We start from the raw sequence: 25,932 nt of genomic DNA, 5'->3' as shown, positions 1-25,932 counted from the left end.
AAAGGATTCCAGTTAGAAAAAGGGGAAAAAAAATGTGTAATTTTGAGAACAAAATAAGGATTTAAAAGTTATTAAAAGTTTTGATTTATATATATTAAAAAGTTATATATTTTAAAAATGTCTCTAGGTTAATATGACACAGGTGTCAGGGGAGGGAATAAAATGAAAGTCGCCATAAATAATCGTGAACTAGTTAAGTTAAGGCCGAGATTTCTTAATATAATGGTTGACCTGCATCCAATCTCAACCAATGCCATTTGGCATCAGCTTCAGCATCTCTTTTATATAATGGTTGGCCTGGATCTAACCTTAGCCAATGCCATTTAGCTTCAGCATCCGCACTTCTCTTGTATAGTGGTTGACCTGGATCTAGTCTCAACCAATGCCAGTTAGCTTCAGCATCAGCTTCTCTCTTAGTTAAAGAGGAGGGATCGTTTTCTAATTTCTCGTTTGCCTGTTCAACAATAGTAGTGTTGACAAATAATAAACCATTAGAGGTTGTGTTGGCAAATGGTAGCATGGCAATGTCGTTATCGGAACCAAAATCCAAATAACCAAGGACAGCTTCTGCTGGAACCTGTGGTAATTCAGCATCTCCGGTTGAGATATCCTCAGCGAACGCGGAGGAGGAAAGTAGAGTAATGGCAGATAAAATAGTGGTAAATTTCATTTCTGTTGTTTAAGTTGTTTGTTTTTTGTTGGTGGTCTTTGTACTATAACGGAATATTATATCGAGAAAACGTTAGAGATTGATGTTACTTAACTGATCGTCGTTGTATTTATATGACATTGGAAAGTGATTTTACCTACTCTTTATTTCTACAATTAAAAGACCTATTCAAAAGTAGTAATTCTCAAAAGGATAATGCGTTTTGTCCTGAGGTTAAAACATGGTTTGGTTGTAAGAGACTCGAAACAAATTACCTTTCTAGTATTTTAATTGACCTCCATGATATCCTTTTAAGGAAAGATAAGTAACTATCGTCATTATGGGATTTTTTGTTGTGTCATTGATGGCCCAAATAGGAAAGTACGGCACTGAACCCTAAGTAGCCGCCGAAACCAAAAGCTTCAAAAAATAAATCCGGAAGGCTAACAAGTCAACATTAGGGAACGTTATAGTATGATTTGTAACGGATTAATTGACGAGTTCGAAAGAGGTACCTCTCCTACTCTGTACTTCTTCATTAAGCTATCTTATGAAGGCATGCTACAATTTCTAAACTGGAGATCGGCATTTTAAGGGTGAAACATAATACGAATGGAAGTACAAAGTAGATCATGTATGATTCCTTGTTTATTACTAACAGGAGTGGGGAATACTGAGGATAGAATTATTCCTTTTAATTTTAATAATATTTTTGTTTATTAAATTAGCTTTTATTTGTTTATTTTGCTAGAGAAATTATATGCTGTAAAGGTATTTTTTTATGTAATATTGATGACGAGAATTATTAGTGTTATTAATGACTGAGAGTAAATGCGAAAATTGGGGTTGGGGATAAGTGACGATAATATTAAAATGGAAGTAAATCAATAATTTCTTGCATTTAATTCATTACCATGCTCATCATAGAATTTTTCCTCTTCTAAGAACAAATCATTTGGATGACCATTAGTTACAGTGGCGTTATTATTAATATTCTTTGAACTCAGGACTGTTCCTGTTCTATTCACACCTGGAGATAGTCGAGCTGATGGAGAATCCTCTATATCTGTATCTAAATCAGAATTACCACTTCCCAATGGAGAATTGGATTCGTATTCATTTTCTGACATTGGTTTACCCATCATCTTATCCCATAATTTTGTAACTTTATTCTTTCTATATGCTGTAACGACCACACCGTTAGAGTCAATAAAATCAGTCTTTTTCGTTTGAATACAGAAGAAATAAATTATAGCTAAAGCAGCGATGATTAATGGAACACCTATACCAACAACAACACCAATGACAATGTTTCGATTTTTTTTCGTTAATCCATGAGAGCTTTTTTTGTTAGTTGATGCATTTGCTGATGCTGTTGGAGTATACGTAATAGTTGTATAATGGTTTGATAGAATAGTTTGACCATGAATAATACTGGTGATTGTTCTTTGTTCACTTGGTATATCTGAAGAAGAGGATGTTGACTCGCCAGTTGAGGAACCTGTTATTGTTGAAGTAGATTGTGAGGTTATTGATGCTGGTATTGATGAGGATGAATATGATGTCCTCATACGCGAAGAGGATGAAGAACGTCTTGATGACGACGATGACGATGACGATGACGATGACGATGATAAAATGATTGTTGAAGATAATCGCCCAGTAGATGAGCTAGAACTTGATGATAATAACAATGAGGATAAACTAGAAGTAGCTGGTGATGATCCGAATGAAGTAAATGACACAGAAGCAACGCTAGTTGAAGATACTTCCGAAGAAAGCGACACAGGTAAAGAAAAAGAATCCCTTGAACTCCTTCTCAATATCGAAGTTGAACGAGAACTCATTTCAGGCAAGGAGGCTGAGGAACGTGAAGGCGATATGGAATCCGATAACAGACGAGTAGATCTTGATGATATTGCATACGATTGCACTGAACTTGTTCTTGAAGTGGTCGAATTAATCCTATTTCCGAGATCTGTATCTTGACCTTCTACATAACTCAATAGAAGAAATAATAATGGTAAGTCTCTCCATATTATATTATGAATTGAAGTCAGCATATTTTTGTATTTATATTTTAATGATAGAAATGTAAATGTTAATTCTTCTGGGATAGATTAAACAGAATAGCTTTATGTTGGTCGGAGCAGATCAGATCAGGACTTGATTCTTTGCAGTAGCGAATGAAATGGTGTTTGAACTTTTGAATGTGTTACTTTTTGTTTGCTTTCGTTGGAAAAATGGGGAGTAACGTATCGACAGTTAGGTTGAATAAATTTTCAAATTGGAGAATAGTGAATGTTAAAAAAAATGAACAACTTAATTTCAGAACAGTCTTCCTTAGATTAACCAAACTCTTGAAGGAAAAGGAATTAGTATCACATTAAAAAGAATGTTTACTTTCTGACCGACGGTTACTACGCAGTTTTCTGTTGTAACCGGGAAATCAGATGAGAGCTCGAGACCAGATTCCTCGAGGTAACGCGAAACTTGGATTATGCATTTTTTTTTGGCAAATTTTCCTCGAGGCGTGGCCAGTTCTAAAAAAAGAAACTAAGTGGGTATATCCGTACCCTTACGTACATATGAAGTTAGAGACCTGTCAGAGAAATGTTCTGGTTACCTATCATATTAGACGTAAAGTTCACATAGTTAACTTCCGAGAGAAAGTTCATTAGTTTCCCTACCCAGAATTTGAAGAGCATTTTTGATATCATCATACTCTTAAATATTCAGTTGAAATAAAGAAACTTCATTGCAATTTACAGTCAAAGTAGATATTACAATTTGAACCAGATTGCACCTACAATAAGTGCAGTTCAACATAACGTTAAACGGTAACGTTTTGGATTATAGATCATGGTATATATATTTATGTAACTAAACAAATTTTTGCCTGGTATACGTCTTATTTCTTCTTACCCTTCTTACCTTTCTTCTTATTCTTTTTATTCTTCTTCTTGTTGGCCCCATCGTTATTACCACTAGTGCTTACAACAGTGTTCTCTCCTTCAGGAGTAGCTTCTGTAACAGTATCTTCATCGTCGTCATCTTCCTCATCTTCAATACTACCAGCAACCTGTACCTCTTCTGAAGGTGAATCCTCCTGCTGTAATGATGTGCCGGCTGGTATTGTAGCATCGTCGACATTATCGTGCTTTTGAGATTCAACATCGTTTTCAACCAAGTTCATGTTTTTTGGTACCTCTGCAGAGTTATTTAAGTCATCGGGTACGATCTCGTTGTCTTTCTTTTCATTAGTGGTCGTCTCAACATTGTTTTTTGGTCTTGATTCCTCTGCCCCAGTTAAAATAGTCTCCTTATCTGTTACTTCAAAATTATGTGGTTGCTCGTCTTGAGAAATTTCTGGCTTTTCTTCATCGTTGCCTTCTTCTTGACCAGTTGTTTCCAAGTCTTCATTGCTTTCTTCTTTCTCAATCACAATGTCATCCGGGCTCAATATAGCTACACTCTCGTTTTCTGCTCCTTCTTCCTCTGATTCTTGTGCTGGGGTTGTTTGTTGTTCAGCTTCCAAACCTGGTGCAACTTCTTCTTGTACTGCATTTTCCGTACTCTCAATAGATTTAGCAACAGCAGGAACTTCAGTTGGTTCTCCTAGAGCGGTTGATGGAAGTTCATCCTGTATACCTTCTTCCATTTCTTTGTCAAGTGTTTCTGCAAATTGTATCGTCTCTGGTTCTATCTGTCCCTTAGCTGTAATTTCTTGTGGTATATCTTCAAGACCTGTTTCTTGCGTTCTTTCAGTAGTTAATGATTCAATTGTAGGAACTTCTTCAGCTGGCATCTCAATCGAAGTATCGTCTTGAGCGCCTGATTGATGTGGTGCTTCTGAACTTTCTATTTCTGGGACATTCTCTGATTCCTCAGCATCTTTTTCATCTTCTTGTGTAGCTTCTTGTGTAACTTCTTGTGTAGCTTCTTGCGTAGCTTCTTGTGTAGCTTCTTGTGTAGCTTCTTGTGTAGCTTCTTGTGTAGCTTCTTGTGTAGCTTCTTGTGTAGCTTCTTGTGTAGCTTCTTGTGTAGCTTCTTGTGTAGCTTCTTGTGCAGCCTCTTGAGTAGCTTCTTGTGTAGCTTCCTCAGAGACAGGAGGGAACACATAGTTCTTTGCTAAAGCTGGGTCAGCATCCAAATAGAAACCTCGTACACCAACGATTCTTTCATCTTGTTCACAAGCTCTAACCCATTCAGGTTTAACCACTGGAATATTGTTGTCCTTAGCTTTCTTCAATTCAGCATTTTCTTCGCCATCAGCTCCTGTGTCTGTTTCATTTGTGACGAAGTGGGTAGTATCAATACCTACTTTTGTTTGCAAAGGTTTAGCACCAAGATTTTTCAAACATTGAGAAACTTGAGCCTTTGTAATATGTAATAATGGATCCAGAGGTCCTAAACAGACAGTAATACCTGACATATCGGTCATCTTGTGGGTATGGACATTAATTTGGTTAGACCAAAATTGGCCCGATGTAGTGGCTAGCTTCAATTGAAACTTGTATTCGGTATCAACAGAAAGTCCGGAAATTTTGGTTTGAGATACTTTGAATGGATTTGGAACCACCATTAGTCTAACACCATCTTTATAAAGAGTTAATGACTTCAATTTAGCTGAACCAAGAGTCAATTTGTCCCATTCTAAGACACAACTTGTTTGGGTAACATTAACAATTTTTAAAACTGGCTCCATTGGTTTATTTAATCCATATTTCTCCAGAATTTGATCTTGAATAGATTGAAATTGAGCTCTTTGCTCTTTTTCTTCCTGTAAATTTTGTGATACCACCATTTTTACAATGGAGCCAGCTTTGACGTTTTCAGGTAATAGCATGGTAGGAAATTCGATTACATGATGATCAGCAGTCGTGAGCAAAGCGAGCGAGGCATCTAATTTACCGACAGTTAGCACAACGTCGACAGAAGACATTTTAATTTTTAAGTTAGAGTTACTGGGCTTCTCTTTTCCTCTTGCTCTCTTGTTCAACATCATGTAAGATTAGTCTTTCTTGTAGACAGGTATGAATTTTAAGGAAAAGTCTAGTTGTTCATTTCTCGACCCTCCATCCGCGTTGACAATCGGTTTGCGGGTAACACAAATTCCAACACGGGGAGGTGCATTATTGTGACACAATAGACAAGACAAGAAACGTCAGAGAATAGCAAAGTCTGACTTAAAAAATATCTCCATGGTATATTATTCTTGATCATAATTTACTGGTAGCTACTTGTTTCTTTCTGTAAAAAGACCACTGCTTTAAACATCTTTTTATTGGAGCAATAGAAACATTCTTGTTATTTTCTCAAATTTGTAGCCGTAGAATGTACAACATTATTTAATTTAACTTTTTTTTGAAATAAACGCAATAAGACTTTAATTGGAAGAATACAATCAAGGAAAAGATTGTAATTTTAGTGTCGTAATAACACCAAAGAATATATCTCTCATAATGTACTGGAATACCTGTGAAGACCCTTGTTCGAAGTTTTCAATTTTCTTTTAGTAAGTTATCAGGTTATACCATGTTATATACCTAAAAAGGGTTTGGCTTAAGATATCTGTAGAAAAATGAAGGAGAAAAATATATAAATTGTTTATTTTTCCTTTTTTATTTGGAGTTCTCTCTCTGCTAGCAAAAAAATTATATTTTTTAATAACTTCTAAACCTAAAGTAAATGAAAAACTGTTAGGTGTAATTTACTTCTTATTAATAAATCAAGATTATTTATTACCTTCAGGTATAATATAAAGGTTATGTTCGTAGTGGATTTAATATAACCAGTAAATCGTGTCTTATAACTATATATTGCTCTCACCTATAAGGGGAGGAGGAGCAGACTATCCCCAGAGGAAGATATCTGAAATAAATACCAACTCCAACAGCGTATACTTATCAACACCTCCGTTATCAACACATTGATATTCCGTGAAAGGATCTTCAAGCTCTTTGTGTCACATATGCTGGTATTACGGTTCATTATGCCTCTCGTTACATTTGATCAGGACATTGTGTACTAGTACTCAGCATATACCATCCCACCGTTAATTCTATAAACCTAGGTATGGTTTAGAGAGGCATATTCAACCACACAAAGTAAATTTTTTCTATGGCTTTCAACGACAAAAACCCAACAGTTATGGGTGTCGCTTATTGAAATAGATAGTTTGCCAAGTTTTTAATATAACAAGCAAAAAAGATAACAAGGTAAACTAGTTACACTTAGACTCTGACTCTATCTATTTATAATTTTGTAGCACCTTCATAGCTACTATTTTTGAGAAATAAAAGGATATATAATAATATAACAAAATAAACTCTAAAACTTATCTTTTTCTTCTTTTCTTATAGATGAAAAAATTGTTGGATTTCTAAAAAGGTAACTCCTAAACTGTTAGCGAAAAAACAGCAGTGATAAAAGTAAACAGACTGCTACTTTTATTTCCAAATGATAATGATAATTACCTCAGCCAAACACATCATTGATTTTTCCTATTTCAAGGGCGGTGTCTAGATGGTTTAAAGTATTCGTTCACTATCAATCGTGTCATCACCCTCAACCTTAAAACCGTTATTGTTATCCAACGGAGTGAAATTTTGAACAAGCCATCCCACAGCCCAAGACTGCCAATGTGATGGAGAAAGTGGAGTTAGTTTGTTTTGTTTTTGCTCCCTTAATGTTTGATTACCTAATTAGGGTTTTTGTGGATGGTGTGCGGGCGCTAGCATGTTAATTTTTGCGCCTCTATTTGCGTTTGTGGTAGAGAATCCGGAGTTTGTTTTGGTGACTGCCGTTCTTTGGCGCTGCGCTGATTTCACTTCGGCCTCACACTATCTTGACTGGGCAGCATCCATATTTGAGCAAAAAGAATACAAAGTTGGTAGTGGTGTCAGGACTTGACTGTCAGATAAAAAAATTAATGTTCTTTTATGTTTCTGGGATATTATTTGCCATGTATTTGAACAAGCTTACTTATTATGGGAATAAATAAAGGAACCTCGGAAGTTATTGGCCGATTCATTACATTCCTGCGCAAAAATACAGCAATATTTTCTTCAATAGACTCCAAATCCATAACTTGAGGTTCAGTGTATTGGAGTGGTCCCTAAGGCAATCTTCCAAATTAAAGGGAAAATTGGGGCACTCAAAATAGAGGTCAATTTTTTTTCAATTGTAATCGTTGACTCTTTTTCCCAAATATAAAATGGTCTTCGACTTTTCAGTGATTGTTTTCTTCTCTTCATATTTCTTGTTATTATTTCATTTCAGAGTTTGACAATGTAGTTTATGTATATTTCCTTGCTTTATAAAAACAAATTCAATAAATATTATCTTATTAGTTGCTAAATAACTAAAAAAATACACACACATATATATATATATATAACCAATATCATAATGATAATAAAAAAATGCAATACTTCCTAAAATATAGTAAAGTCTTGGAGGAGGAAGACATCGATGAACTCATGGCAAACGTTACAGGATCTGATGACAAAAACCTGGCTGAAACACAGGATAAATGTTCTAATTACTCTTCAATCTTTGTAAATCCGAGGGAAGTAATGGTAACTCCGAATATTTTTTATCTGTTGGAAGCATATTCCCTATCGAATTCTAGTGATGAATTTGTTGTTGCGGGCGGAGGAGGAAGTCTAAAAAAAGTACTGGTTCCCCCTACATAATTGGTGAATATATTGATGAAGATATCGACGACGGAATAGTCCCTTGCCCTTCGTGTCCGAAAAGATTGACGATTGTTCCTCACGTGAAGCAACATTTCCGTGATAAATACAAGGATATCCGTAAGTATGCTTGCGACGTATGCGGGGAACGGTTCAAAAGGTCGGACCACACGACGCAGCATTTGAAGGGGGAAAATGCCTACAAAGGGCCGTAACCTAGTGAGGAATAAAATATTCGGTTATAGACATTGGGTCTTTGTTTTTGTTAATATTCTGTCTGGGTAGGGTATTATACACCTATGTAAACCATTTCAACTGTTCATTAAACAAATAAGCCTTAAAAAGGTTCTTGATAAACTATTTCTATATCATATTCTACATTTATTATATTATGGCATTTCCTCTGCAAAAAGTGCAGAGCTATTGTACAACTTTATATGACTGCATATTGTAACGAACAGAATTTGTTGGAAACCAGTCATAACTGTCCTTTGGATCAGTTAGATTGGGAGAAATATGTGTAGCGATGTTACTTACACTTTTCAAAGATATAACCAGTCGAGGGCCAACAATTTGTTGAGGAAATAGGTGTAGATACAGTGTTACAGTGTTGGAGTGGTATTTATACCAGACACTCGTCCCCGCTTATGGATGGGAGAAATACACAACTATGTAAATGTACATGGAGAGAAAATTCCTCGTTTATATGTATTGAAATTTAATAGCACATTACACTGTATTAGGAAGTGATTTATTTTTCATATTGAATTCCAACAAAATCTTTGTGACACTTTGACGTGAGGCCCATACCTTATTATCTGAATTGGATTTCTCACAGAGACTGCAGTAAAGGTGGTGGTGACGGTGTCTGACATGAATTTGTCGTCGTTGTAATCGTCGCGAGTAATCCTTGTTTATATTCATTTTGTTGTTGTTTCAGTGATTGTATTCTTTCCTTTGAACTACTTCTCACCCTATTACTTCGTTATTTCGTTCCTTACACATAAACTAGTTGGAGGATATACATCTTTAAGAAGATATCCTCACTCTTATACGTCCCTTGAAACGAGCTTGCATCTCACCAGGGCTCTAACTAGGCTCCTTGTTTTACGAAGTAACTAATACTCGACGCAGTTACCGCAACCCTCTGAGTGATCGTACGCAACCCGCAGGAGTACTTTACCTAATAGGCTAGACCAGTACTAAAGATCTAATCCTAATTCTTTGTTAGCCGACCTGGGAGGGGTTGGATTGATTAAAAAATTTTGGGGGTAGAACCATAAATTCTGGGGGGGGTGTTAGAGAATATTTTCTATCTCTACCATATCTGCTTGTTAGTCTAACTTCAACATGTAGTATGATCCGACGACGAAAGCCCTCTGTGAACCTATTACGAATATCTAATATCCGTTATTTTATCGACGGGTAGTAGTAACAGAACAAAGAGTGCTACAGGTCCTTTGACAATGTAAAATATGGGTTGGATATTAGATTTGAATCTTACCTTCTTAAAGCAGAGAGAAGAATAAAAGGCTCTTACGAATGTATGATTCGGATTGCTATAAATAACTAACTAGAATGCTTCTAATTCCAGTTCAACTATTAGTCCTTTTATATCTTTCAAAAATACTTTTTCTGCAACTTTATCTAAGCACTTGCCTGTAATAGTTAAATTAGTTAATCAACGATCTTATTTGATTTTGTTTCGTTCTGGAACAATTAATAATTTAAACTTTGTACTGGATACTGGACGTACTCGTTTAATCTTGTTTCGTTCTGGAACACTTGATACTTTAGGGATCATATTGTATAATAGACGTACTCCTTTAATCTTATGTCATTCTGATTCATTGTAATGCACTGTGTTAATATAATAGGAATAGGATAAGGATAGAATAGGATAGTAATAGAATGGTAATAGAATGGGAATAGGAATAGGATAGAGATACAGGAGATAAAATAAAGTTGATAGGATCTTACTTCCATTAGCTCTTAATTAGTTTCTCAACATAATTATGGCTTAGGATAATATTAATAAAGTAATAACTTAGTAAGTCAAATAAATCCTAGAAGTTCATATAATATCTCGTTGAAGTCATGTATGCATAAAACAATAGGTCATAATCATGAACACCGCTCTCGTGGCTGCAATCAAAAACAATCTTAATAATAATAAGATAACGTTTGCATGACATTCGACTTCATTCAACAAAAGATATTCAATTATAATTCATTAAACGTTTGCTGGAACGAGACTTGTAGTAAGTGTTACTATTAATATTCTACGATAAATGTTTAGATATCAAGCTTGGTATAATGTCTTCTAAGATGACACGAAAAGATTATCAAATATGGTAAAGACGCGAAGAATCACAGACACCGATGTGACGCGACTAACATTGAGTTGACATGTCTGTCAACGAAATATATTCTCGTGTTTTCTATCCTGCCATCAGAAAGGTATAAATAGACCAATAACTCAAGTTTCAATTCCTGATTTTACTGTTGTTATATTTATTATACTTTATATTTTTATTTACTTTCAAGAAGAGCGAACTCTTTTACATACATTAAAAGCAGGATATTAAATTACTCTTATTATACATCATATTTATCACAAATCTCAATCCACAATGGAATCTTACAACTATAACATAACAGGATTAACTGGAAACGCTGCTTACGAGCGACGTTACACAGCTACAAACATGTACTGTGCATAACGTAGTTCGAGTCATTACTTTGAACCTTACAACCATAATAATTTTGACTGATTTCATGACAGTAATTACTCACTTAATAATAAAATAAAACATACTTCTGTGTGACACTTGTAATTGACTCCATACTTAGTAAACCTAACCAGATATTTTACGACAAATAAAATAATTGGGCGTGTGGTCTAGTGGTATGATACCCGCTTTGGGATTTAGTTTCTCAAAATATGCGGGTGGCCCGGGGTTCAATTCCCCGCTCGCCCCAGATATTTATTATTTTTATTATTTTTTTTCTCCAAAAATTGGAATTCCAATGTCTAATGGTTTTCACCTTGATTTGAACAGATAATTCTTTTTTTTTGTTTTGACCAATGAGGAGGTTTTTATAATTAATGTATATATATATAACTCTATGTAAAAGAAGGGGTGTACATAGAGCATGTAACACTTGTGTAACGCGACGCTATTAAACACAGTCTCTGTATTCTAATTACTTAAAACCTATGTAGGTATTCCATTATAAGACCAATTGATAACATTACTGAAGTTTAACGGAAAGCTAACACCATTAGGAGGTAACCTAAGGTTTTTTCTTTCAATGGCGGTTCTAAACCCATACTAAATTCCGAACTAGAAAAAAAAATTTCACGTTTAGTTTGACTGTGGGGATTGCCTACTAAAAAGGAGAAAAAACTTCAACAATCTATAGCTCGCACAGGGCACGAATATAGATCTGCCCCAGTAAGTAGAGTACAATTATATATGGTATTTGCACATACTAACGTTACGATAACGCAGCAGCCTACTATACAAAATACTATGTAACAACTCACTCTGCCCTACTCTACTCTATTTTGTCTCTATTTTATTAGCGTCTCTATGATAGAAGTGCGTCGCTGAACACGGTGCCATAATTTTCAAAAGGGGTAGCAGTAGCCGAGAATAATAGTACTCTTAGTATTTACATGGAAATAACTAACTATATGCATTGAATAGAAAACTATAGTTAAGTAGAACGACTCACAGCATTTAGCTTATAAATAAAAGACCCCAAAGATAGCACTGATAATTGGAACATGGCAGGACCACCACCTCCACCTCCCCCTCCTCCACCGCCACCAGCCGGCCTAAGTGGAAGTTCTGCTCCCAAGCCAGCTGCATCTGTCATGCAGGGACGTGATGCGTTACTAGGTGATATCAGGAAAGGTATGAAGTTGAAGAAAGCAGAGACGAATGATAGAAGTGCCCCATTGGTTGCAGGCGGTAGTACTAGCAATAATAATAACAACAATAATGATGGTAATGATTCCGTTAGGACTTCAACTGCACCAAGCATGTCAGCACCACCAATTCCAGGTATGGGAGCACCACAGTTGGGTGATATTTTAGCTGGAGGGTTTCCTAAATTGAAGCATAGAGGTGATTCATCACTAGCTGGGAACAATAGTTTTCCTGCTCCTGAAGGAGCCCCACCAATACCTGGGATGGCACCACCAGCACCAGTTGTCGTTCCGGCATCAATAGGGCAAACGCCCAAAATGCCATCTAACAGACCAAACATGCCATCTAACAGACCAAACATGCCATCAGCTAGACCAACTCACAGAACACATAAGAAGAAAAATTCAGTATCGAGTACAATAAATGAAAGTCACATACCTAACAACGCAACAATAACATCATCTGCACCTGCAGCTCCTCCTGGTGCTCCGCCGATACCGACGTCTGCACCACCTATTCCAACTGTACCATCTCATACCTCCTCGCATGCACCTAAAAAGAAACAATCTATCACTCTAGAGAATGCACCATCACCTCCACCTCCAGCTCCTCCTCCAATACCAGAATCAGCTCAAGGGGCACCACCTCTAGCACCTCCTCCGATGCCACCATCTCTGCCTAGTCAGGTACCTGTTGGTCCTCCAGCTTCTCCAGCTCCTCCAGCTCCTCCAGCTCCTCCAGCTCCTCCAGCTCCTCCAGCTCCTCCAGCTCCACCTGCTCCACCTGCTGCTCCCGTAATGCCTACGAAACATCCAGCTAATACTAGGAATGTAAAACCTACGACAGACACTTCGTCTAATCCTCCTACTCCACTCTCAAGTGACTTGCCTTTCCTAGCAGAGATTAATGCAAGAAGAACAAACCATGGTGTAGTCGATGACGATATCGTAAAACAAGCACAATCAAAATCAAAATCTCCTTCAACAATTCCACAACCTCCACAGGCACCTCCGACAGCACCAATCCCACCAACTGCAGCACCTCCGTTACCAATCGTGTCATTGCCACCATCAAATGTTTCTCATCCTCCTTCAGCACCACCACTACCTTTGATGAACGCCCCCCTTCCCCCACCCTCACTGCCAACTTCCAATGCGCCTCCAGCTCCTCCTGGAACGCTAGTGTCAAATATACCACCTGCACCTCCAGCACCACCTGTAATAGCAAGTAAATTATCAGATACTTCTTCATCTCCACAAGTATCTGCACCTTCTAGTGGCCCTCTTCCATTTCTTACAGAAATTCAAAAGAAACGAGATGATCGATTTGTTGTCGAGGAGGGTTCTAGCTATAAAACAAAGGAAGAGCAAGACAATACTACAACTTTAGGGAAACCTAATTCTACAGGAGCACCCAGTATACCGATGGCTCCACCTATACCCACACCAGGGAAAGATCCATCTGTTCTACAAGCTCCTCAAGCTCCTCAAGCTCCTCAAGCTCCTCCTCCACCACCATTATCTGCAGGTATGTCATTTTTAGGTGAAATTGAGTCAAAATTGCATATACACCATACTCCACAACACGCTGAACAACAAGCTGAACATCAAATTCCAAGCACGCTAGCTGCACCTCCTCCACCACCTATGGGTGATGCACCACCATTACCTTCTATGGCGCCTCCATTGCCACTAGTTTCATCAGCACCTTCGGTCCCATCGGTACCTCCTGCTGCTACAATGCCACCGACTATAGCAGCACCTGTACATATACCTGCACACGCACCTGCTCCACCTCCGCCTCCACCATCTACTACAACCATACCTTCTGCTCCTCCAATAAAATCAACAGCCACAACACCGAATATAAAACAACGTTTATTTGCATCAGAAACTTCTACTGTTGAACATACAACAAACGAGCACACGAATAATCCCGATATCGATGTGGGTCAATATACAATCAATGGCGCAAGTAACACAACAGGAGTGAAATTAAATTCAGAAAAGATAGTAATTGATGATTCACGATTCAAATGGACTAATTTAACACAAATTCCTAAACCGAGAGCGTTCCAAGGTAAGATAAAACTATATCCAAGTGGGAGAGGTAGTAGTGTTCCACTTGATTTATCACAATTTAATTGAATATAATATACTATAATACGACAATATAATAAAAATGCTTCTATAGATTCTTTTATGACCAGAATATATATATATATATATGTATGACCGTGTGTTTCAATATTTTTTCCATTTAAACTTTTTTATGTATATATACAAGTCTCCTTATAGTGATAGATAGACAAAAGCTGGGAATATTTCTTTTTGTATTTAATCCCATCCTTCTCTCCATCTTTTCTCCCAAAAATTACAATCAAACTTAGGTTTCCCCAATTTAGTATTAACATGATTATGAGCTTCACACATCCATCTCCCATATTCTTCTCTTGAATTCAATTTCGGAGCATTTAATCTAATAAATTTTTCAAAATCTTTAGCACACCAATCACAAGGATAAACATGAGAAAACAAGTTAAAAAAGCTTTCATTTCATCCTTTTGTTTCAAAGTAGGTTCCTTTGGATATTTGGCTGTGATACTATGTAATAAATTCCATGACGATCTACCAAGTTGGTTAACATCTGGTGGATCTACCTTCTGGTATGTCCTCGATCCTGGTATAAGATCCGATTGTGACAGAGAAGGGTTCGTAGCTGTTGCCCCGTTAGTGTCCGTGGACGGTGTTGATGTTAGTTTCCCAGTTACATATTGGAAATCTAGTAATGTATTGCATGAACGACATCTTTTTGAAAAATAGGGTATGTTAGTATATTGGGTTTCGATAATTCTGTTAAGGGTGCACAAAGTGTTATACTTACGGTTTCCCATCTTCATCATATATGATTTGTCTTCCTGTTTTCCCTATTAGAGGTTTACTTTCTTCAGTTTGTCTTGAAGAATCCTGGTTGGTCATTTTTGAGTCTTCTACTTTTTTTGGGTGGTGGTTAATTAATACCGTTTGGGTAGCCATTTCATTGCGTTTTCATTCGAGGTTTCTTACTTACTTGCGTACTTACGTAATGTTGCTCATCGGAAATCTTTATATTTTCAAGTTTCAAATTTATATGTATGCACGATATTCAATAAGGAATAAACAAAAAAGAAAATACTCCAAGAATGCAAAGAAAAGCGTTCTTTGAAGACGAGGGAAAGAATGAGCGCTTATTATATATTATAAGCTGATCAGAAATTATATTCTACATAGTTAAGAACACCTCACTCAAGCATTAAAATTCTGGTTTAATTCGCTTTACTGCGGTATTATGGTTCACTTTGAGGAGTAAGCTTTTCCATTTAGTCGAGATCGAATTGACCTTCGGCAAACTAGCTGATGAACAAAATTTGATTTCATGACTTTGGGACAAGAGACACGTTAGATAGACGGCAGTTTTTTTTATAAAAACTGCTGTATTAAATCCTTGACAAGCCTCACTCCTTTAGGCTTTAGTTACCTGGAGCTAGTACGCTCTTTATTCATGATACTGATCTTCTCTATTTTCTAACCGGTATTAGTGAAGAGACCAAAATTGGATTAAAAAAAAACGAAAAGCTTATTCATATCTAAACCTTCACGTTTCCTTTTTGCGTGCGTATTCCCCGATTGAGATATCCATAATGACGGAAGTTTCGCCACTTGCTGACATTCTGCCGTTCCTGTATTTTTTTCCAGGATCCGCAAATTATGTAGGATTCCTCTTATTTTCTACAGATTTTGGATTTAGTTTTTGTGAAATTTACGTCTATCATTTAAAAAAAAAGAATCAGATGACGACTGTATATCGGGATTTATTTATTGTGTATAGAAACAAATCAATCAAAAATGTGGATATCAACCTGGCATTCGACGGAATTGTTTTTGAGATGCGTTAAATATCTTGATTATCTCGATATGCCATATCTGAAACTATTTCAGTTCTCTTTTCCTAATAAGATATTCACCTCATGCATCTACTATGTACGTACGTTGATATATATTGTGACATTTGGAAGACTCCGCCGCGACGGAGTTTAATTTCCTCGGCGGCGGCTAAAACAGCAAGATCTAATAGAGTCATATTATGATGATGTTGTGACATGAGATGATGCACAAACGAAGAGGAAATATAGTTTATAATCTTAAAAATTAAGTATATCCCGAAGCAGATAATCAATAAATACTCACTCACCTTATTGAAAACTAGCGTCCGAAATCCATTCTTCATATCCAGATCCAAATGAATATGTCACTGTTATCATTATGAAAGTTTTTTCAGTAGGTATTCCACTAAAACCATCAGGTCATAAAATTATATTATATTATATTGAAAGTTACATAGATTTAGGAATCTATTCTTTGAAAGTTTCTATTCCCAGTACCGTTGTCTTCATAATTAGTCCATTTTGACATTTCAGGTACAAAATATTTCTTTCTAAAACTATATAAGACCAAACACGGTAAAAACATTTATGAAAAAATATAAGATAGGTCCGTGCTATAATGACTGTACATCATTTATCCCTTTTATCTCTATATTATATTTCATGCGAACTACAAACTCAAAATTCTTTTTGTTTCGTTCTTTCTTTCTTACATACAGTTTTTTGTTTTGTTATTTTTCTACGCGATGAGCTCGAAAACTTCTAGAAAGTGAAAAATTTCAGTGATGAGCTTTTCTTCAATTAGAACGAAGACTACATCATATTACCTAACATCTCTTAAGTGTTATTATCAAGAATAATATCAACCTCCTCATAACCAAGTCACTCAGACAAGCATGCTTACCCCTCAAAATGGTATCAATATCCCAGGGATTATCCTAGATGAGTTGAAAACTAAAGATTACTCAAAAGATGAACGTTTCCAATCCATTGGTAAAAAGAAAAGAAATGCTGGTAAACAACTTAGTAGGAAAGAAAAGAGAAAGCAACTAAGAGCTGAAAAGAAACATAAGCATATTTCTTCACATAATCAAACTAAAGAAGAGCATAATAAGCCTTTAATTCATAAGAAAATCACGACTATGGCAGATACTAAAAGTTCTAAACACTATGATAATAACAAGGAACCAAAGCAAAAGAAAGCTAAAACATCGAACGCCAAAACAATTACAACAAAACTCCCATTTTCTTCAGATGATGAGCTTTCTTCCGGAGATTTTGACGAATTTGATGAAGATGATCTTGATGCTGAAGAATGGGAACAATTGAAAGAACTAGAGGAAAATGACAGTAATGAAGATGAAAGTGAAGGCCAAGATGATGATGTAGAGGAAGAATTAGATGAAACGGAACCTATGACAACAGAAGAAACGATGGCAAAACTTAAAGCTTTGAAAGAATCAAAAAACAAAAAGAAAAACACCAAAACCGTAACTAAGACTGTTACATTTGACCTTCCAGAAGAAGATAAAGAAGCTAAAGAGATGACAGTTGAAGAAACTATGGCGGAATTAAAAAGAAAAAAAGCTGCTAAAAAAGAAAGAAAAAGTAATAGACATTATGAAGAAGAAGCTGTAGAATATCCCCTGACTCCTGAAGAAATGGCAGCCATTGAAAGAGATGAATTAGATATGAAATATTATGCCAAGAAACTGGGATTGAAAAGTACAAAGAAGAAAATCCGTGCAAGGGATGAATTTGATGCCATCGGTGGGCTCTTGGAAGGCCTTGATTATTTTGAAAACTACGGTGAAGAAGACGAAGACTACGGTGATTTTGCATTTGGGAAGAGTGCTGACCGTTCCCAAGAAGAAGCCGATGACTCGAAGCAGAGTGAAAATGAAAGCAGCGAGAGTGAGAATGAAGACGATACAAAGGCATTTCCCTCAGATGACGAGCTATCATCAGGAGATTTTGATGAATTTGAAGAAGGTGATCTCGATGAAGAAGAATGGGAACAACTAAGGGAATTAGAAGGTGCAGATAGTAGTGATACTGAAACAAAATCTTTGAAAAAGAAGAAAAAGGCTAAAGAGAATCCATATGTTGCTCCAGCTACTTCTGACTCAACTGATACATACATACCCCCTTCCTTGAGGAAAAAACAATTGACATCTGATGGAAAATCTCCTAAAGTTCTTGAAATTAAACAGAAAGTAAAGTCATCCTTAAACAAACTGTCTGATTCCAATATTACTATTATAATATTGAGTATAAATGAACTGTATGATTCTTATCCAAGACAATACGTTACGGAAGCCATAACTAATCAAATTATAGAGATCATTGCCCAAAAAAATAAGCTATTGGATAGTTTCATAATGAACTATTCTGCAGTAGCTTTTGCACTATGGAAATTAAGAGGTATTGAAATGGGTGCTCACTTTATTCAAACAGTGGTAGAAACTTTCTTAAAAAGTTACAAAACACAGTTATCTATGCTAGACACACAGAAAGATGATAATGAACCTACCGTTTTACCAAAAGAATGTAATAACATCGTGACATTACTAGCATATTCTTATAACTTTGGATTCATATCTTGCCGTTTGATTTATGATCTAGTTAGAATGTTTGTTGAAGATCCTAATGAATTTACCACAGAATTATTGCTAAGAATAGTTGCAGTCTCTGGTCAGCTGATTAGAGGTGATGACCCTTCCGCATTGAAAGAAATTTTATCAATACTACTGAAAAATGTTAAGCCAATGAAGCAGCAATCACCAAGATTAAAATTCTTATTAGATACAATGTCAGATCTAAAGAATAATAGATTGAAACCGTCCATTTTGGCAACTGATCATCATCTGGTTAAGAAAATGATTTCCAATTTAGTTAATAGTTCCAGCAGTAATGATGCATTACAAGTATCCCTTGATGATATCAGGAATGTTGATATGAAAGGTAAGTGGTGGTTAGTAGGCGCTTCTTGGAGAGGTAATATGGAACATGCGTTTGATGAGGCCAAAACAGAACGTAACTCTAAACAAGATAATATCAAGCCAGCTACAGAAATTGATATTGGAGATGATTTACTTGATGATATTCCCGACTGGGCCGAGATTGCCAGAAAACAGAGAATGAATACGGATATTCGTCGTGCAATCTTTATTAGTATAATGTCAGCTACTGATTATATGGAAGCATTTTCTAAATTGGAGAAGTTAAATTTGAAAAACAAACAAACTTTGGAAATCCCAAGAGTATTGATGCATTGTTTATTGGCGGAGGGCGGTAATAGTGGTTATAACCCATTCTACTCACTGGTCGCTTGTAAAATTTGCGAACATCACCAGCTGTTAAAGTCATTTCAATTTCTTTTCTGGAACGTGGTAAAGAAATTTGAAGATAAATCCAATGGTGGCTATGGTAGTGATGACTCCAGTGATGAAGATACTGAAGAAGAATTCGATGGAGATGAAGATAAACGACTAAGAAATATTTCAAATCAAGGTAGATTCTTCGGATATCTAATCAGCGAAGGGATTTTGAAACTAGACACATTTAAGCATGTACCAATTATGGGCGGTTTGAATTCTAATGGTACACTTTTTGTTGAATTGTTGCTTTATCAATTATTATTATCAATTGCAAAGAAATCTGAGAATAAAGAAAAGAACAAAATTGATGGTAAAAGAAAGTTTAATTACAAAGATACATATCTAATCAATACTCTCACGAATGGTATTAAATTAGAAAATCGTTCTGCAATTCTCAAAGGTTTGAAATGGTTTATACAAAATAAATTAAAATATAAAAGCTATATCTCTGGTTCGGCGGGAAGCAAACCCTATGAAAGAGACCTCAGGAGGATAAAATGGGCATCAAAGAGATTTGTAGAGCTTATTGATGAAGAATTAGAAGGAGTTGATTATTAAGCTGATTGAGAATGTATATATCGTGTAACAATTAATAGATCATATTGACAGCATTATTTATTAGTATTATTTTTTTCTTTTCTTTTTATGTAGTACATAACACAAAAATGGCAACACAAAACTACACGCAGTAGACTACATAACTATATATTCCACGTAACAGTGTTCACATGTCTTTCTTTGCATCTTCAATCGATTTAATGAATGAACGGCCATCTGATTTCAATTTGAACTTAACAATGTATGTAGTCAATTTACCCTCAGAATCAACAGTTGGAGTTTTGACTAAATTGTCGTTATCTTCTGCTAAAGGTGCGTAACTGAATGATTTAACAACAGTTGTGTTCAGTAATATATGCCCCATTCCATCTGACCTACAAAGTAATCTGATCTTTGATTTATCATCTTTCCTTTGTAGTACTTTCATTTCACCAACACCACGGGAATCATACTGCTTTGTTTCTGGATTGAAGATCATTAGCTTGGATCTTTGTGTGAATAATGCGGTTTCGTCTTCTTCTCCATTTTGTAAATCCAAAGGTTTCGAAGCTTCCTCTACTGTGGCATTTTCATCAGCAACGTCGGTGGTTGGTTCAGCTTTATCTTGTGTTGCATCGTCTGATGTCTTTTGTTCATAAGGCAGGGAGAACTTGAATCCGGCGGAAGGAACTGGTTTTGTTTCTTCCATTATACTCGTTTCCGTCTTTGGGTTTCCAAAAGTAAATGAAGGTGCGGTAGTAGAAGCTGTGCCAAAGGTGAACGACGGTTTCGTGGTTGTTTCGTCCTTGTTTTCTTCCTTTGGAATATCAGTAGTCTTTCCAAAAGTAAACAACGATTTGCTACCTGTTTCATCTTTACTTTCTTCCTTTGGAGTATCGGTAGTCTTTCCAAAACTAAAAGATGGTGCTTGGGCATTTGTTTGTTGATTAGATCCGAAGGAGAATGCGGGGCGGGAGTCTGACGAAGTTGAAGTTCCAAAAGTAAATGATGGTTTAGAAGTTGTATCTTTCTCATCCTTAACTTCAGGTGACTCTGAATCCGTTGGTTTCTCAGTCTTTCCAAATGTAAATGATGGTTTCTTAACTTCTACTTTATTATCAGTAGAGGGGAGTTCTGTTTTACCAAAAGAAAACGAAGGAATGATCTTCTCTGTGGAGCTGGTAGGCGCTTTACCAAATGTAAAGGATGGAGTTTTCACGTCTTCTGGAGAAGCCTTATCGGATTTGTTCATATTCTTGCTAAAGCTAAAGGACGGTGTCTTATTTTCAGTAGTTACGTCTTCATTTACGTTCTTAGTTGTAGAATCAAAGGAGAAAGCAGATTTCGAAGTTGAGGTATCAATCGCTGAGGTAGAATTGCCTAAAGAAAACGGATTTAGCTTGCTTTCTTCCTTCTTAAAATCTATAATAGGTCCATTGGATGCAAAAAGATTGGGTTTAGATTCTGCAGATGCAGCAATAGATGCTCCAAATGTGAATGGTTTACTTTCAATAGAACCACCGCTTGGAGCCTCGACTTTGCTGTCAAGGGAAAACCCCGCTTCTTTGGTATCTGCTAAGTCAGGGTTTGGAGTTGATTCAGTAGTAGCTACCGTACTACTTGGGCCAGTTGTGGAGAACGTGAAAGGTGATGTCTTCTTTTCAGTTTGATTATTAACAGTTTTATCTGTCAATTTAGATGTTTCTGGTAACTTAAAGACATTACTCTTAACCTCCCCAGTAAACGTAAATTGTGGACCTTTAATTTCAACCTCACTTTCACTATCACTATCATTTTTTGGCTCTTGTTTCTTTGGACCAAACGAAAACACTGAATCACCTGTTATGGGTTTTGATGCAATGGTAAATGATGGCCCTTCCACTTTTATTTCCTTTTCTTCTTCTTCTGACGAAGAAGAGTCTTCATCTATAGCCTCTGACGAATTGGTGGCTACAGTTCGTTTTGGTGGACTAATAGTTGAAGTTTGAACTGCTGGTGAAACATCCGTAGGAGTTCCTTTAATTGATTTTCTGAACGTTTCATATTTAACAAAGATTGGTGATAAATCTGCAATTGGATCATTGGCAACACATTGAACAATCTTATCTTTGAATTGTAAATTTAAAGCCTTAAATTTGGCGTTTTCATTCGTCGTACTTGATAGAGTTTGTTTGTTCTTGAAGCTACTGAAGGCATTTGCAGCTATGGAGTCACCTTTTGGAGTAGTAAAGGACATCATTTTCCTCTTAGGCATAGCTATTTTTCTCCCGCTCATTACGGAAAATGAAGCGATACTTGGAGTATGGGTTATTTCTTCTGTATCCTCATCAAGTACGTTATCGCTGGTTAGTTGGCCTACAGCTACTCTTTTCGCCATCTTGTATACAGTCTTCAATTGAACCTATTTGGCTTTAAAAAATAAACGGTAATAATTACTAATAAGAAGCGTCCAAAAATCTTGATTGAAAAGATCAAGTCACTACACTATTATTAAGATATTCTCTAAACTTCAATTAACACTACTTCCTCTATGCATTCAAATTTGAAGATCTTAAAAAAAATGTAGAGTAGAAATTTCATGAAAAGTTGAAAAACAGAAAATTTAAAAAAATAAAATATATATATCTCCGATACGGGGAGTCGAACCCCGGTCTCCACGGTGAAAGCGTGATGTGATAGCCGTTACACTATATCGGATCAATTTCATGTTTTTTGTGAGATATCCGATCAGGATATCGAAGTATTGGCTTTATGTCCAAGTGTCACAAAGAAGTATGTTTATTTTATTATTGTTTGAGGAATTACTGTCATGATGTTATGTGTCGTTATCAGCTAAGTGAGTTAAGAATTATGATGATGTTATGAGGTTCGAAGTAATGACTCGAACTACATTATGCACCATACATGTTTGTAGCTGTATAGCGTTTATTGAATTATAATTGAATATCTTTGTTGAATTAAGTCAAATACCATGTAAGTGTTATCTTATTATTATTAAGATTGTTTTTGATTGCAGCCACGTCTATGGTTTCGGCAGGCCATGCTTACAAGAATTATGTATTGGGTCGGTTAAGTTGTATGGTTCGGCTGAGTGTTGACTCGGACGTTCTGGATTAGTCTCTCCTAATCAAACCTATAAGTATTTAGAGTGTCCTGCGGAGCACCTAGTCGAAAGGATTTTGAGAGCGGTGTTCATGATTATGACTTATTGTTTTATGCATGCACGACTTCAACGAGATATTATATGAACTTCTAGGATTTATTTGCCTCACTAAGTTATTACTTTATTAACATTATCCTAAGTCACAACTGTTAAACAACTAATTGTATGCCTCTGGAAAAAAGATCCTACTAACTTTATTAGTTATTGTTTATACTATATAAAGAGAGCAACCGGAATCATACATTCGTTAGAATCCTAATTTCTACTCTCTATCTTTAAGATGTTTAGATTTTGATCTATTATCCAACCCATATTTTACATTTTTTAACAAACTAGTCTCGACCTGAGAAAGTCAAAAGAAAATTAAGGACAGGTCACAATCACAATATAATTTATAAGCTCCCTTTCTTGGTTTAATCCTTGAGATAAGATATATGTGGCATTGAAGGTATGGATACTCCTGGTTTTTGGAAAACGTTTCACGATTTGTTTACTTTTGAAACAGAATGTTGAGCCATAAATGCACCTTCCAAATTTTTTATCATTTTAAAGTGGTTCTCGATTTATAAATTAAAAACGTATTTTTAGACACTTTTTCACTTTCTTAAACACTATGAGTTTCAAGAGGTAGCTCCTGTGTTCAAAAAAATAAGAGGGGTTTGGATTGCGTTGATCGTATACCTTGGGTGTTGACAGTGTTTATTTTCAACCAGGTATCAAATAGGTTGGTTGTTATTGTATTAATTTTGTCTTGTGATACTTAATAATTACTATATAATTCAGTTGCTAATTGAGTGATCACTACCTAACTTTTAGATTCCTCCCCCTGTAAGGAATAATCTAATGTTTTTTCTGTTTGATATAAATTTTTTTCCATTATATATGATCATTAACAGAGCTCCTTGGTTGCTTCTAACCTTTTCCTTTCTTGATCCGAGCTATTAAAAGGGGGCCCTATTAGATTTAATTAACTTTTGAGGTTTAACATTCTACCAGCTCTAGTCACTAATAACAAAAAATATTATCAATTCTTTAAAGGGGGCCAAATAGGTAGAAAAACACCTCTAAAGGAAATTTTTCCTCTTGTAAATATATTTTAAAACATCTGATCTAAATAATGGGAGAACCTTATATCTGTTAAAAATTGGCGTTTTGGTCATCTTGTTCTTGAGAGGCCTTTAAGAAAACTCCAACCTGTTTTTTTACCCTGGTTGGACCACTGAGGGATAATATGTTTTTCCTCTAATATTTATTCTATAAAATAGTTTTTATAAATAATTATTCTACATAATAAAGGGAAACAGAAGACAGACTACGGTAATCATACAACCCTCTAGGTTTTTGAATGTGTGGGCAGATAACACACATAACTATAGTTCAATTTCGACCTGATCGCCTGACATCGACTTTCCTTGTACTATGCCAGTTAAACTTCTTCTTCTTCTTGACTGTGACGTTTCCCCTCTTTTCCTAGGGCGGTTCATTTTTTATGACCGTCTTTATATACACCCATACCTTATAACCCATACATTATTACTCCTGTTTTTCAGAAATTTCTGTTTGCGTCCCAAGTGAAAGGAGCCGATTCTGAAATTCTCAAAGTTTTGGCCGGTAAAGCAGGGTTACGCCTTCTCATTGAACGCTGCCGTAGGTACCAGTGGGAATAGTATTAAGAAAAATGATGAATAATAGATATAATTAAAGGTAACCCTTTGGTATTAGTAGGACTTATTTTTTATTAGGATTCATAATAGAAGTCAAGTAAGCCCGTTTTAGAGTATGTTAGAGACATCAAAATATGACGAATTAGAAATAGGAGAGAAATAACCAGAGGAGACCATTCCAAACGTTAAATGCAGCAAGATAGGAGCATCTGGAATGAGTGGAGTAATAGATCCTTCAATATGAGGAATTTGAAGAGTTAAAAAAGATATACTTCATTGAAGATTGCCATTAAAACTATTTTTTGTAAAAATGCTTTGAAAAAAACTGGGGGCAGTATTTTATGCCTCTGGGCGATGGTTATTTTCTTTTACCATCTAATTTAACATTCGACTATTGTTAAAGAAAGTGTCATACTAACAACTATATCGTTTTTATAATTATAAAACAAAAATACCTCCACATATTAATAGATCATAATAATTAATCATGCCTCCAAAGCAACAATTATCTAAAGCTGCCAAGGCCGCTGCCGCTATGGCTGGTGGTAAGAAGTCCAAGAAGAAGTGGTCCAAGAACAACCATAAGGATAAGGCTCAACACGCTGTCATCTTAGATCAAGAAAAACTGGACAGAATTATGAAGGAAGTTCCAACGTACAGATATGTTTCTGTTTCTGTCTTAGTTGATAGATTAAAGATTGGTGGTTCTATGGCTAGAGTTGCCTTGAGAGATCTAGAAAAGCAAGGAATTATTAAGCCTGTTTCTAAGCATTCTAAGCAAGCTATTTACACCAGAGCTGTCGCTTCTGAATAAATTATTCATTAACTCAACAAAACAAAAAATAAATATCATTATTAATATAATTTACATGTCCTCAGTTAACATAGTTTATATATATATATCATCACTTAAGATAATATCCCCATAAAAGTTCAAATGGTTTAGCATATGTATAGAACATGTTACTCGGGAACTACA

The 25,932-nt window shown here is 35.8% G+C and overlaps 7 protein-coding genes and 2 non-coding genes across 9 annotated transcripts; 4 read left to right on the top strand and 5 right to left on the bottom strand.

The window, feature by feature from the left end:
• Window positions 1-214: 214 nt before the first annotated feature.
• Window positions 215-670, bottom strand: NDAI0J01660 (uncharacterized protein; the record flags this gene model as incomplete). Its single annotated transcript, XM_003672253.1, has 1 exon — window positions 215-670. The coding sequence occupies one exon, from the start codon at window positions 668-670 to the stop codon at window positions 215-217; it is 456 nt and encodes a 151-aa protein (XP_003672301.1).
• Window positions 671-1,533: 863 nt separating this feature from the next.
• MID2 (Mid2p) lies at window positions 1,534-2,712 on the bottom strand (the record flags this gene model as incomplete). The annotated part of the gene is made up of 1 exon (XM_003672252.1): window positions 1,534-2,712. The coding sequence occupies one exon, from the start codon at window positions 2,710-2,712 to the stop codon at window positions 1,534-1,536; it is 1,179 nt and encodes a 392-aa protein (XP_003672300.1).
• An 848-nt stretch (window positions 2,713-3,560) lies between these two features.
• CHS5 (Chs5p) lies at window positions 3,561-5,657 on the bottom strand (the record flags this gene model as incomplete). The annotated part of the gene is made up of 1 exon (XM_003672251.1): window positions 3,561-5,657. The coding sequence occupies one exon, from the start codon at window positions 5,655-5,657 to the stop codon at window positions 3,561-3,563; it is 2,097 nt and encodes a 698-aa protein (XP_003672299.1).
• A 5,619-nt stretch (window positions 5,658-11,276) lies between these two features.
• Window positions 11,277-11,330, top strand: NDAI0Jtrna1P. Its single transcript is given in 2 exon segments — window positions 11,277-11,330; window positions 11,294-11,330. It is a non-coding gene; the product is annotated as a tRNA-Pro (tRNA).
• An 812-nt stretch (window positions 11,331-12,142) lies between these two features.
• On the top strand, window positions 12,143-14,434 carry VRP1 (Vrp1p; the record flags this gene model as incomplete). Its single annotated transcript, XM_003672250.1, has 1 exon — window positions 12,143-14,434. The coding sequence occupies one exon, from the start codon at window positions 12,143-12,145 to the stop codon at window positions 14,432-14,434; it is 2,292 nt and encodes a 763-aa protein (XP_003672298.1).
• Window positions 14,435-17,105: 2,671 nt separating this feature from the next.
• Window positions 17,106-20,147, top strand: SGD1 (Sgd1p; the record flags this gene model as incomplete). The annotated part of the gene is made up of 1 exon (XM_003672249.1): window positions 17,106-20,147. The coding sequence occupies one exon, from the start codon at window positions 17,106-17,108 to the stop codon at window positions 20,145-20,147; it is 3,042 nt and encodes a 1,013-aa protein (XP_003672297.1).
• A 166-nt stretch (window positions 20,148-20,313) lies between these two features.
• Window positions 20,314-22,503, bottom strand: NUP2 (nucleoporin NUP2; the record flags this gene model as incomplete). The annotated part of the gene is made up of 1 exon (XM_003672248.1): window positions 20,314-22,503. The coding sequence occupies one exon, from the start codon at window positions 22,501-22,503 to the stop codon at window positions 20,314-20,316; it is 2,190 nt and encodes a 729-aa protein (XP_003672296.1).
• Window positions 22,504-22,751: 248 nt separating this feature from the next.
• Window positions 22,752-22,823, bottom strand: NDAI0Jtrna1E. The gene has a single exon. It is a non-coding gene; the product is annotated as a tRNA-Glu (tRNA).
• A 2,617-nt stretch (window positions 22,824-25,440) lies between these two features.
• Window positions 25,441-25,767, top strand: RPS25B (40S ribosomal protein eS25; the record flags this gene model as incomplete). Its single annotated transcript, XM_003672247.1, has 1 exon — window positions 25,441-25,767. The coding sequence occupies one exon, from the start codon at window positions 25,441-25,443 to the stop codon at window positions 25,765-25,767; it is 327 nt and encodes a 108-aa protein (XP_003672295.1).
• Window positions 25,768-25,932: the final 165 nt, after the last annotated feature.

This window comes from Naumovozyma dairenensis, chromosome 10, assembly GCF_000227115.2.
Source record: "Naumovozyma dairenensis CBS 421 chromosome 10, complete genome".
NCBI classification, from domain to species: domain Eukaryota; kingdom Fungi; phylum Ascomycota; class Saccharomycetes; order Saccharomycetales; family Saccharomycetaceae; genus Naumovozyma; species Naumovozyma dairenensis.
This window is presented reverse-complemented; position numbering and strand designations above follow the sequence as displayed.